The following is a 13538-nucleotide window of genomic DNA, read 5'->3' as shown; positions in this document are numbered from 1 at the left end:
TCGTTTTTTACTTCTTCTTTGCATGCTTTACTGCTCATTATTTTGTTGAAAATTACACTTATCAATGTTAAATTTTCGTTGGACTCATAGGAGTTGAATCCATATTCACTTAGAAATTCAAACTGATAAATATTAATATTTAAACTTCATATAAACTCATAATTACTCTTTTATTTTTTCCACGTAGAATTATAATTTTCAATAATCACTTTTATGTTAGTCTTATCTAATATTTTCTCGAGAAAAAGCCTGGGATAGGCTCTCCCGTTTGTGTGCCCGCCGATTTGGATCCACGATTGAATTCCCATTCATACAAATCCTTCTCTCTCCTCACTAGGGCACCCTCTCCCTCTCCCCCCCGGCTCCCCCTCTCTCTCTATCTTCTCAGCTCTTACAGAGATATTTTTCATTTCTATTCTTGTTTTTTTCCCAAACAATAAAATTTGGATTTTTTTTTTGGGTCGTCCTCCATAGTCCATACCCACCAAACCAAACCCCAACCCCATCCCCAAAAATCTCGTCCCTTTGTCTGTTCGAAAACACCCCCCCAAACTTCGCACTCAGTTCCCCCTCTCTTTCCCCCACAAGAATTCGGGCTGCAGCTGCGAGAGGAGCTCTTGATGTTTACTTATATACCCACATGTGGGTCAAAAGGTCCGTACGTCCATGGCGATTCTCACGAATTCATCACTGTACTACCATTAGTGGCATAGGCTCCAAAGAGCAAAGGGAAGAAAAAGCTCGGCTTTTATCTGGGTAGTGGTCTTTTGACACAAATCTTACCCCTCCGAGACTGATATGGAGTACCCAATTCGCGAAAGCCATCATTTCTCTGGGGCTTTGCACATTTTGGGTGAAGATTTTGGTCCATTTGATCTGATTCCTCTTTGCCCTTTGGCCTTTTTGTGTTGCAGGTGGTGTCAATTGGTGAAAGTTTGAAGCTTTTTTGGTGGGCAAAAGGAATTAGTGGGGGTCTTCACGGATCTGTGTGAGAGAGCTTTAACTAATCATATATATATATATATATAATAATTTGTATGTGCGTGTGTGTATCCTTAAGAGAGGCAGAAGGGAGAAAGGAGCAGGAAAACAAGGCAAATCTGGGGCTTGGCTCTGAGGGCTCAACACCTGTCACTCGCAAAATCAAAGCATATCCCTCCAACATTTGTTTCTGGGTATGCAGAGATTTCCCCCCGGCCTTCTTTCCCTTTTTTTTTTTTGGGGGAGGGTTAATTAAGGCTTCCTTGATTGATTGTGCTTTTAGTTTTGCGAAGAAAAACGATTCTTAATTATTAATTGCCCCTTCAACTGAATTATTATCCTGTTTTATTGCAGTTATTGTTCTTGTCCTTAACTGTAATCTCCATGTTCTTCATCACCCTTGAAGGATTTCAATTGAAGGTGTCTTTAAGCTTCATGTTAGCAGCTCATAATGGTCTGCCATTTGTAGAGATAGATGCATCAAAAGATTTAAATGCGAAGGGGGAGAGAGGGGGGGAGAGAGATGGAGATCTAATTAAAAGGTTGTGGGGTTTATCTCAGCTCAGATCGATAGTATAGTGTAGCCGTACATCATTAAAAATTTTACAGGCCTTTATTTCACCTTCAAAAAATATGCAAGCTTTATCGTCAGTAACCAAAAAAAAAAAAAAAGAGCCCCCTTTTCCCCCCCTCTTCAAAGCTAGCATAGCTGCGTTGCCTCCTTTTAGTTAGGTTTCCAGCTGCTAAAGCTATCATCTTTAGCCGCAAAAATGAGTCAGATCTCCCTCATGGCTGAGTTAGTGAGCTTAGGATTGACCGTTTTGTGTTCCGTGGTGATAATGAAAGAGGATGATGATGAAAGGATTCTGATATTTTTGGTGGGTCTGTTTTTTTTTTTTTTGGGTGTGCGTGTTGTTTTTATGCAGGCCATTTTAGCTGCTTCTGCTGCTGAGGGGCTGAGAGGTGTCTCAGGCTTTGATGGGCACTCTCTGAAACACTGCAAAAAGCTACCACCTTCATCAGCAGAGAGAGGGAGAGAGAGAGAAGCTTAATTGACTCTCCTCCTCCTCCTCCTCCTCATATCATCTCATCTCACTCCTCAAAACCCTGACTTGGACGGTGATATCTCATAGAAGGAAGGGCCCCTAAAGGAAGAAGAAGAAAAAGAAGAAGAAGGGCCAAAAGAAAAAGAAAAGGAAGGGAGGGAAGACAGGCCCCTCTCTTTTCTTATCTCCACACACCACAGACCAAAGTACTCCCTCCTCTGAATTATCGTCATCAATGCATAGGACATCCCTACCCCACCACCACCTCCTCCTCCTCCACCTCCACTCCATTCTCTCTCTCTAACACTCCAAACCCTTCTCTTTCTCTCCCTCTCTAAACCCATTTTCCCTCTTTCCCTTGAGAGGAAAAGGGAGGAGGGATCTATCCTTGCTCCTTCTTGCAGCCGCTGCTCTTGTCGGGTCTCGGCCTGATCCATCCTTTTTGTTCATCCTCTTCTTGTTATTGTTGGTTGTTTCTGGGGGATTGAGTTCTTGTGAGGCATGAAAGTGGCATGGAGGTGGAAGAGATCCAGACACAAGCCCCCCCTTCCAAGTTCCCTCGCATCGATCTCGACTCTCTCAAGGTAGGGCAGAACTACCCACCTGAGGAGGAAGACGACTTGAAGCTCGCGAGGATGACTAGCACCGGGGCTGCTGCTGATAACGGCACCAGCCGACTCCGTAGCTGGCACCACTCGTCGAGGATCATTAGGGTTTCCCGGGCCTCTGGCGGGAAGGACCGCCACAGCAAGGTCCTCACCTCAAAAGGTTTAAGGGACCGGAGAGTCCGGTTGTCAGTGTCCACAGCAATCCAGTTCTACGATATCCAAGATCGGTTGGGTTATGATCAGCCCAGTAAGGCAGTGGAATGGTTGATCAAGGCGGCCTCTGAAGCCATTGCCGAGCTCCCTTCGCTGAATAATTTTCCCCATACTCCGACGCAGCTGAGCGATGAGAAAAGGGCCAGTGAGGGAACTGAGCATGGGTTTGATTCCGCTAATGTGGAGATAGAGGATAACCCAGACTATCAGAACCAGAACCAGCAGCAGCAGCATGTTTCTCTGTCGAAATCAGCTTGCAGCAGCACTTCTGAGACCAGCAAAGGCTCTGGCCTGTCCCTCTCGAGGTCTGAGATCCGGGTCAATAGGGTCAAGAAGTCCCGTGAGCGGGCCCGCGAGAGAGCAGCCAAGGACAAGGAGAAGGACCCACCTCCAGCGCAGGCTCATCAAGGAGGCCACGGTGCAGCGGCTCCCTTGGCCACTCCAATCTCTCAGACTTCCTCCTTCACTGAGCTTCTCACTGCCGGAATTACAAGCAATAGCAATAGTAGCCCGTCAGGATCAGCTCATCAGCCGAACCCTGCAGGCAGGCAGTGGGCCTCGAGCAGTCCAATGGACTACTTCAGCGCGGGGCAGTTCCTATCCCGGGGTCAGAACTTGCCCGGGTTTCTTGGGCAGATTCAGCTGCCTCAGGCTTTGCCTGTCCAGGTTCCGCCCTTCTCGATCTCTGGTGAGGGCAACAATGGTAACGGTAATAGTAACCATCACCAGGAGTTGCAGCATATCTCATTCGTTAATGCGGAGCACTTAAACCTGATCCCGGTGACTTCATCCGCTGGGGGAGAGTACAACCTCAACTTTACAATCTCGCCCTCGTCCGTGTCTTCTTCCTCTTCTTCTCCAGGCCTCATTGCTGGCTTCAATAGGGGGACCCTTCAGTCCAATTTGCCTCACCTACAGAGGTTTACTTCTTCTCCTCACCACCATGTAGATGGATCCACCAACAACTTACCCTTCTTCATCGGGGCAGCGGCAGTCCCTTCACCAGTAGAGACCAGTCACCACCACCACAACCACCAACACCACCAACACCAGCAGCTCCATATCGGGCACTTCTCGTCGGGCATCGAAAGCCGGCTGCAGCTGTGCTATGGGGATGGGAATCGGCAGGGGAACGATCACAAGGGGAAAGCTGCAAAGAGCTAAGCTCTCACAACTCGAGAGATTTTCTCTCGGCCCATCTTCTTATTTTCCGGTAAGCATGGTCACATTGAGTTTCGCACACAAATAAATTTTGTATTTAGCTTGTTTTATAATCTCGCCGTACTTTGAATTGGCTCTATATGCATTTGTGTGCTTGGTTTTTTGGTTCTTCATGCTTCAGGGTCAATTTGATTCGATTTCGTGAATTCTTGGATTTTCTCTGTTGTCATCTGACAAGTCATGGTAATTCAAGGACCACGATCCCAATCTGTGTTCGGCAATTAAGATAAGTAGAAACCGGTACATCAGTTTCCCGCTATTAAATGATATGAAAGAGAAAAATTATATATGAAAGCACATGACACGTGAAGATTGAATAAATGTTATGAAACAATGAATCGGAACAAGCTTGGCACACGTACTGGAATAAGTAGTATGTGTTTTTTAACTGAAATGGCAGGACAACTGAATGGTAAACAGCATCCAAACATCATACAAAGTACAAAATTTAAAAATTGACTATAAAAGCATGTAAATTCCTGCAGAGAAGGAAAATATGAACTGAAAGTAACTTCTTTACAACCGAGGACAGCCTTAGTTTTGCCCTATGAGCTCCATCTAAATTTGGCTGCTTATTGTCTAATTTCCGAAATAGAATTACTGAAAAATAAGTGTTGATTTCAGAATATATTAAAATATTTAAGAGAATATAAATTAAACTTTCGAAATTAAAAGTGATGCTTGAAATAGAGAATGAGTTTCTATAACAGTTATTGTCTGCGTGATAAAATCATGATGTCAATTGCTAAAATTAACCGAGATATAATTTTGAAATAATTCATCAAACACTATTTCAGCTAAAAAATTACTTTAAAAAAAAGATACTTATCCAATCTCGACCCCACTTCCAGATTATGTTTGCAAATATTGTACTGCATAAATGCAGTGGCATAAGCACTTTTTTTTTTTTTTTCCATATATCTTTCAGGCACCACCTCTCTTTAATCGCGAGTTTTTGGAACATGACTTGGAATTAAAATTTAGCAGTTGTCAACATTATTTTCTCATAAGATTGATAGGTAATTATGAAACCGGAATATGCTAATATCACAATTTAAGCTTCAATAAGTCATCTATTTTAATCTAAGCAGCATTAATTTGGTACATACCGATATTATTCTAAACAATAGTTATTTTTCCATTAATAACAGCAGAGCACTCTCCCAAACAAATAAGGGCAAAAGATAAGTGGCATTACTAAGTGATAATGGGCACAGAATAAGATTTCCAGATGAGGGCACAATTGAAATGGGTTCTAGTCCTCTCTCCCTATCCTTCTGCTTGGAATATGATAGAATTATAATGGCATTTAGGGTTTTAGCTTTTTTGGATTGATGTGCAATGTGAGGTACTATGAATCATTAGATATATATATATATATATAAAGAAATAATTCTTTCACCCCCATCATCTCTGCTTTCTTGAAACCCACAAAGCAGTGTGGACAGCCATTGGGGGAATTTTCATGTCTGCTATGACAAATTTAATAATTAATTAACTAGCCAAACTAATAAAAAAGAAAAAAGAAAAAAGCAAAAAGAGAAAGAAAAAGATGTTGCCCAGTGTTTTCTTGGCTGATTCCTCTCCTGTGGTTGTCCCCTAGTATGTTCACCGAGGAGTGGTTCCCTCCTCCACTGGCATATGATTAAGCATGTCCAATCCTATGCCAGGTGTTACCTATTGAAGACCAGTGATTTTTAGCACTTGGATAAAAATCACTGACTTATATATCTGCTAGGGAAAAAGATATACGAGAGATGCTAAATCCTTCGATTCGGATGGTGCGAAAGTAGAGACAAATGGCACATCTGTAATTATCATTAAAAAGTATGGGCATTTATTGTAGCAGAGATGTTCAGAGGATTCGGAGGCTAACATTTTAGGAGGAAAAAGTTTTTTTTTTTTCCTGAAGAAATAAAGGAAAAACATCGGCAAGGACCCCGATGATTCGGACAATACTTCGTGGCTTTTAATTAAACTCTGCATAGCGTAGGCTTAACGTATGCCGTGCAATGTGGTTGGTTCAATCGGTTGAATCAGAACAACTGATTAGATCGATCAATAATTATACCGATTTAAGGATGGAAAAAAAAAAACACACGAGAGGAGATTTTTTTTTTTTTGTCCGGGGGGAAATATAGAATTGAGCTCTCTGTTGCTGTTTAGCAATTATCTTCTTCTTCTTCTTCTGTCTGGAGGGTTTGTTGAGACATACGAGGCTCCGCCACATGGCTCTTAATCGGCGCCCTGTCGGGGCTGCAGCTTGGCTTGTTTGCTAACTTGGAGGGTCTCAATTAAGTTTTGTAGTTTTTCTATGTTGTTAAATAACGTTATAATAATATTATATAGTTATAACTTATAACTCAAAAACTCTACATATATATATATATTATATTGTTTGATAATATATATGTTAAAGAAAAAGCCCATGCACGTAGGCACATCAACTTTTTCTTTTTCTCTTCTTTTCCTGTTTCTTTCTTTGTGCTTTCCAAATGAAGCTCTCATGGGGAAAAAATGATTGGCGGCTGAGGGAAATGTGGTTGAGAGAGCTCAGGCTATGGCATGATTCATAGGTTTGGTGGTATTAAGAGTAGTCCGAGTGTACCATCTTCTTTTAGGGTTCTTTCCTTATCAAATTAACAGAACATAAGACGAAATAACACATTACCCAGTATAATTAATATCTTCTTTGAGGTGAGCGTAGGTTACTGTTTTCAATTTGTGAAAAACTTGAAAGAAACTGAGTCCATGTGAGTGTGTGTTTCCGAAGGACGGGAAACAGGACTCACTTGATAATGTCTTCTGCTAGCAAATCCAGCATTATGGCTTGTTTTTGACATGGAAATGTTGGTTTGAGAAGCTATCAATGCAACTTTCACCATTGTGTTTCGTGGTATGATAATTCATTCAATAGGTCCCTTAATTGTTTTCTACGCGTAAAAAAATTTCTATGCCGAGTCGACCAAAATTTTCGTTTGCTACGGTTTCCCAAGATTGCTGTTGGGAACTCTTTTAAGCATGGTCTAGGATATATATATATTTCCCTTTTTTGAGCAGCATTGCTAATTATTCTTATTTCCATCAGCTGATTTTGCTGAAGGGCAATCCTTGGGACAAATCAGTAGACATATGTCTAATCTGAGGCATACATAACAAGTCAGCTGATGATATTTTGAACAATAATAGTCTCCCTTCATACAGTAACATAAACAAAAAAGACCGATTATTTTTTCGTTTTTGGCATGACGGCATAACTAACGGAACTTGTTGATATACACATAGATACGGGAAGGTTTAAGATGCAATCATTTTCTTTTTTAGTGGATTAAGATGCAATCACTTTAAAAGTGATTACACCATTACTAGTAAATTACTACTACATATTAAGTAAATTATACAACCTCATATTGCATCCAAAAAAGTAAATTACACGTATTTTGAGTTAGTACACTTATTTTAAAAAAATAATTGGAATAAATTAATTACATTCTTAATAAAATATTTAAGTGCATCATACCACTTTTTTTTGTTTTATATGATTGTACAATAGAATTTTCACCATAAAGATACGTTAATTCACGCAGCAGTATCTCGATTTAAGAAACCTAGAAAGGCTTTTGGCCCCTTTACTACTATAATAGGTAGAGGCTAAAGTTAAACCCCAAAATCCACGAGTAACCTATCCTATTCTATCCCTATCCTATCCTATGCTATTCATTATGTGAATGAATCAAACACTTCGAAAAATGTGGAAAAGCAGCTTTGAGTTGTTGGATTCTCATTGGTGCATCGCTAATGAGCTTTGGGACCTATTGTTGATTCATATGAATGCGTGTTAGAAGCTTTTATTGGCTTTATTTATTTCATATGAGATCAGAAAGATATATATTGGCAAAAATGCTAAATCCTCCTAAAAGTTGTGCCTTGTGCCTAATAACTCTCTTAGCATTTAGCTCTTGGATGTTGTGTAAATTGTGACTCATATCGTTATGGATGAGCTTTTTAAATTAGAAGGATGTTTAGATTGATTCTTAATAGGATATAGGAATGCTCAGAAAGGAAAAAAAGAAATAATGAGGAACATTATTCTTCTTGTTGCCGTTGTTTTAGCAGTGATTGTGTCACTTCTTTCTGTTCCTCTATCTGAAATCTAAGATGCCCTAATGTTGGCATTAGAAGAAATATGGATTTCGGTTTTACCAACGAATTTGAAAAAGAAAGGAAGAAGAAGTAACTTTTTTTTGGGGAAAATTAACTATATACGTAGTAACTATTATAATGTGATGACGGGTAAGTAATGTATGACGAGCCATACTTGGGTAAAAACAGTGTTGCTGTTCATTTAACAAATTTAAGCTTTTAAAATAACAATGTTGGATTCAGAATTTGCGGAGTTAGTAATTTTTCACTATGCAGTATTGTCAAGTAACCTTTAGGTCGTGTATTCATTCTTAATATCAACTATGGTTTGGCTTGTCATTCTTTAACAAAACAGCAGTCCATTGGAAGAACAATCGAAATACTTAAATGTCACCGGTGCCTGCCCATCAAGGTAGGGGAAACACCCTATAACCACCGCAATGAATGCATATATAGTTCTTACAGTTCTAAGATTAAAACTAATGAATACGTATGAATGCGTCTAGTCTATGAAGCTGGATTGCATGCCTGTTGCGGTTCCTATCTATTTACGTTTAATTTGGTTTCCTTAGAATTTAGTATGCTAGATTGTTAGCTTATTCTAGTGAACATTAGATGATTTAGCCGCCTTACTTATACTAATTACTCTACTGCCTCTTGTGGGAGCTTATCGATTTGATAGAAGTGTTCATCATGCGCTTTGATGATTTCCTTCCTCTCTCAAATCTATCTCCTCGGCGAACCTCTTCGTATACTGACGTGATAAAGTGTCTATTTTTGGCTCTTAGCATACTGGTCCTTGAATTATGTGCTTCTTATTGCGGGCTATGGCGAGAGGACTTTATTTTGTGACTGAACTTTAAATCGATGACATGAAAGTTTCAACGAATTGCTCATATGCAAATTAATGTTGTCTCCACAGATATGTGCTGTTATATACCTTCCTGGAGCTTACATCTCACAAGCTGTTTGAATTCTGATTGTGCAGTCGAACGCAAGTGAACTGAAGAAGATGAAGGCAATCTGACAGCAAAGCTGCAAGAGTGATCCCAAAGAGGGTATCGGGAAGTGCCCTTTAGTTTCGTGCATCCGAATCTGTTAAGTAATTTTTGTGCCTACCATTTTAGGGTCCATTATGGAAAGTGTGATGCGGCATGTATTAATTCTCGTATTGGTTTTATGATTTATCTTCTCCGCGTGCAGATCAATGTCATTCATTGTGTTTGATGAATATTTGCTCGATGGGCAGACGATTCCGTTGAAATAAATTCTTTCTTGCTTGCCCAAGAACTTGCCCGGTCTATTTGTATATCATATCACTGTCCAATTCTTGTGATACCCAAGCAATCTTGCAGGTCTATCTTCCGGTGCAGTTTAAAGGTACAATATTCAGAATCTTTGTGCTGAATATGCGATGGAAACATTTTGGCTTTCAACACAGGGAACTAAAGGATCTGGTAAATCCTTTCCTTTTAATGCTCTTCTAGTCAAAAATGGTCGATGAAGACTTGTAGGTGCACTATTATCCACTTTTTTTGGTAGGTAATAGCACAATTACCACTTTTGATTCTGCAATATTTTGTTATTAATTACTCCAGATTCCTACATTTCATTATAAAGATCATTTCCTTCATAAGTATGTTCACCTACTCCGCCAAATATGGATGTATACACACCCATGAGCTTTAGCAATGTTGTTGATCAATTGTCCTCGTACAAGGCTGAAATTAATCACTTTCAAGCGTCGACCTCACCCTAGCCATGAGGTTATTTTAGTGGGTTCTGTGTATCTTTTTGCTCGGTGTTTTCTTCTTGTTGGCCAGATGTCCGAATTGGTGCTGTTACTAATATTCAGCAAGAGCTCATCTCGTAATCAAGAAATTAGGGCTGAATTACATTTTAATTAGTTAATCGAAGCAATTTAGATTAGGGCACATAAACTTTATAGGGCTTGGGTTGTTTCTACTATGAGGTAATCCATCTACGTTATTGGTAATCTGGCATTGAAGTTACTTTGGCCACACATTATCCCGTCTGGTTGCATGTCTAAATGGTAATCCATGTTGCGTTGTTAATCTACATAGCTACTCAAATACCAATCCGCATTGCCTAGAGGAGGGATGGCTTTGTGGATTACCAGCAAAGTTGTAATCTCCAAAAAAAAAATATTGTTACTGAAATGACTCCCATCTTCCTTTCCAGATCAATGTAATTATATATCATATCAATAGATATTACATAACTAAATAATTAATTACTATAAGTAATTAGATATAAAAATATTTATTGAGTATTTCAAAATTATTTAACATTTAATTGGATAATTATTTAAATAACCTATTTATTTAGATATTAGAGGGAAAATATTTGATTATTTAAAGATTTAATTAATATTTATAAATTTTTTTTAGTTAAAAATATTCATTAAACAATACTTTGTTTGTTCTGATCAATACAAAAATAATTAATCTTTAATTAATTCAACAAATAATTCATCAAAATTAACATTATTATTAGTATCAAATAATTAATTAAAAATTAACTGATATTAAAAATAATTTAATTATTGATTAAAAATAACTGACTATTAATACTAATTTAGCTAAAAATAATTTATTTCAATTAAAAACAATTAAACTATATAAGTGATTTTAAAATTAATATTTTAAACCTTTGTTTTCCAAAGGGTATTCTAGTGAAAATTACTTGCATGTTTAAACGTCCAGTAAACTGAGCTTTATTATATAGAAAACCCATGGTAATATAAGTCCAATATTTCTTAGGATATCAAACACAACGAAGTGGATGTTCAACAATCCATCTATGGTAATCTATCTTGAGGTAATGCATTGCAGATTACTACAAGAAAATTTACCCGCAATGCACCAAATGCAATCAGAGATTTATTGCCATAAGATAACACAAAATCCATACATTATGGATATGTTTACTGGTCTTGTAGGTCATACACATGTAAACACACTTAAAGAGTTAATCAAGTCAATTTGGTTCAGACACGACCTATTTAGTTGAATCATCTACTGGCATCGCTTCGGGTGGAAAGTGACTTCATGTATATCCCAGGTTACGAACTTGAAAATTATCCATGAAAAGTAATCGGAATACAAAAATCAGTAGCAGGATTCTCTTTCTAGATGAATGGTTTCTCCAGTGCTTCAAAAGATACATGAAAATAGGGACTATTCGTAAAACAGATCAATCTTTTTCTGGCACTAGAGTGAAAATGATATCCAAATCATAGGTAATTATAGGCACGGATAATATTCTTGCGGTAAAAGAGTCGGACATTGTTTCCAAAATTGTTTGCTGCAACTGACAAGTTTAAGCGTGGTCCTTAGATCTTCCGAAGGTATGGACACCAAAAACAGCTCATGAGTCATGACAATGCAAGTAATGAACTCAACATTTGCTGCAGAAACACTTCCAAAATTGAATTTGCAATGAGCAATGACAATCTCTAAATGCATATTAGAAATTTGAAGTTATTATGCCGAAATTCGAGTTTCGAGTCCCTTATGGTTTTAGTCGTCTTTTAACTTGTCCCCAATGTGATGTCCTGGAGTACATTTTTCTTTTGAAGTCGGAAAGAAGTTCTCATTTCTGACCGTAGACTATTGTAAACCTTGCTTAATCCTAACCTCTAAAGCTTCCGCTTGTAATTGTCGAGAATCGATATAATAATATAAAGTTCGAGAAATTTGAAAAAGAAAAAAGAAAGGCCATAAGGAAGCTGCAGTGCTACTGCTATCCTTCTCTCCCACCGATGATGCCCAGCTCTTTGATATCGCAAGGTACTAGCAAATGCTGGTGGAGATCTAGTAATTGATTGAAGAGCTCAACCAACAATTCTTCGGTAACATTTTTCGATCGGTTTCAACCACATTTTAAGTAATGGTTCTTTGTTTCTTGAAGAATTTGATGAGTGCTTGGAAGTTGGCTTGTGCATCAAACTAGACCTAGCAAGATTGTGATTCCAAATGGCATATTTTCACTTAGAGAAGTGAAAATTCAAAGCCCCTTCAAGGCCCCCGTGGAGATTCAGCCCGGGTACATTGAAGACCCCGGCAGACCCCGCGTCGTTCAAAACCGACAGTTGGGTCACCTTCAATTCACCTTGTCTGGGGTTGGGGTCTTTGATGATCAGGGGAAGATTGCCTAGGAGCAAAACAACTGCAATAAGAACAAGAAATGTAAGAAGATTCCTATGGTGAGTTTTACTAAGAAGTGTAACATAATGATCTCATGCTATTAGAACTAATGACTTGCAATTGGTCGGGTGGACAGTAACTTGAGAGTTCAACTTCATCACCAACGGACCAGTCCGGGACATCACCACGCTTGACAACAAGAACTTCCATGTGAATGTATTTGGCTGCAAGAACTTCACTTTCCCTATAAGTTCACGGTGACTGCACCGGAGGATGCCACCCCAACACCGAGGGGGACGTTCCACATCAGACGGTGGGATGGGATCATCTTAACGGACTCGACCATTGGGACAGGGGACGATTGCCTCTCCCTCTGGGACGTTAGCAGGCAGGTTCATGTAACCACAGTGAAGTGCGGGCTGGGCCACGGGATCAGCATGGGGAAGTTCTCCGTTTCGGGATTCTTCGTCAAGAACTGCACACTCTACCAATACCCAGAATGGAGTCAGGATTAAGACTTGCCCTGCTTCCTATCTGGGAACCATCTCCTACATGCACTTCGACCATATCGATATGGTTAACGTCGGTAAGCCCATCGTCATCGAACAAGTCTACTGCCCATGAAACCAATTCAAGGGGGATGTATGCTAACCAAGCTTTCAACCCCTTATGCAATTTCTCGAGGAAGCACTTCTGATCTCAATCCTCCATAGTTTCTGATGGTCCATTTCGTTTCCTGCAGATTCCCTCGCTGGTGAAGATCAGAAAAGTACGGTTCAAGAACATCCGTGGGAGCTCTTTCACAGTGGTGGCAGCAAAGCTCGCGCGCAGCGGCAAGGTGCTGTGCAAGGACATGGTGGTCGGTGACATCAACCTCACATACAAAGGTCCTGAGGCCCCAGCAACCTCGTCTTGGTGTTCTAATGTGGTCCCAGCCCCAGCCTTTTCGAGCACACAGCCCCCAAGTCTGTGCCAAAGTCTCTTAATTAAGCTATGTACATATTCGATAGACAATTGAACCGGGAGAAGTAAAGATAAAGGAAGAAAACACATGTAGTTGCAAATCACAGCAGCTATAATTCTGATGGACTTCATAATATTCTCGACTTACCGAATGAAATATAATTTATATATGAAGGTTTTTCTTCTCTCTCAAA

General features: G+C 39.4%; 1 protein-coding gene and 1 long non-coding RNA gene across 4 annotated transcripts; both read left to right on the top strand.

The window, feature by feature from the left end:
* Positions 1-354: 354 nt before the first annotated feature.
* LOC116213034 (transcription factor TCP2-like) lies at positions 355-9513 on the top strand. 2 transcript variants are annotated; one of them, XM_031547840.1, is made up of 4 exons: positions 355-654; positions 915-1175; positions 1908-4061; positions 9201-9513. In XM_031547840.1, the coding sequence occupies exon 3, from the start codon at positions 2540-2542 to the stop codon at positions 4010-4012; it is 1473 nt and encodes a 490-aa protein (XP_031403700.1). In that variant the 5' UTR covers positions 355-654; positions 915-1175; positions 1908-2539; the 3' UTR covers positions 4013-4061; positions 9201-9513. The 2 variants fall into 2 exon arrangements, with proteins under 2 accessions (XP_031403700.1, XP_031403699.1); XM_031547839.1 differs by having other exon boundaries at positions 380-756.
* Positions 9514-10829: 1316 nt separating this feature from the next.
* On the top strand, positions 10830-13532 carry LOC116215604. Of its 2 annotated transcripts, XR_004158504.1 has the most exons (3): positions 10830-12423; positions 12518-12967; positions 13124-13532. It is a non-coding gene; the product is annotated as an uncharacterized LOC116215604 (long non-coding RNA). The 2 variants fall into 2 exon arrangements; XR_004158503.1 differs by having other exon boundaries at positions 10830-12967.
* Positions 13533-13538: the final 6 nt, after the last annotated feature.

This window comes from Punica granatum, chromosome 7 (genome assembly GCF_007655135.1).
Source record: "Punica granatum isolate Tunisia-2019 chromosome 7, ASM765513v2, whole genome shotgun sequence".
In the NCBI taxonomy this organism is placed as follows: domain Eukaryota; kingdom Viridiplantae; phylum Streptophyta; class Magnoliopsida; order Myrtales; family Lythraceae; genus Punica; species Punica granatum.
The sequence above is the reverse complement of the archived record's forward strand: the minus strand, read 5'-3'. Positions and strand labels throughout refer to the sequence as shown.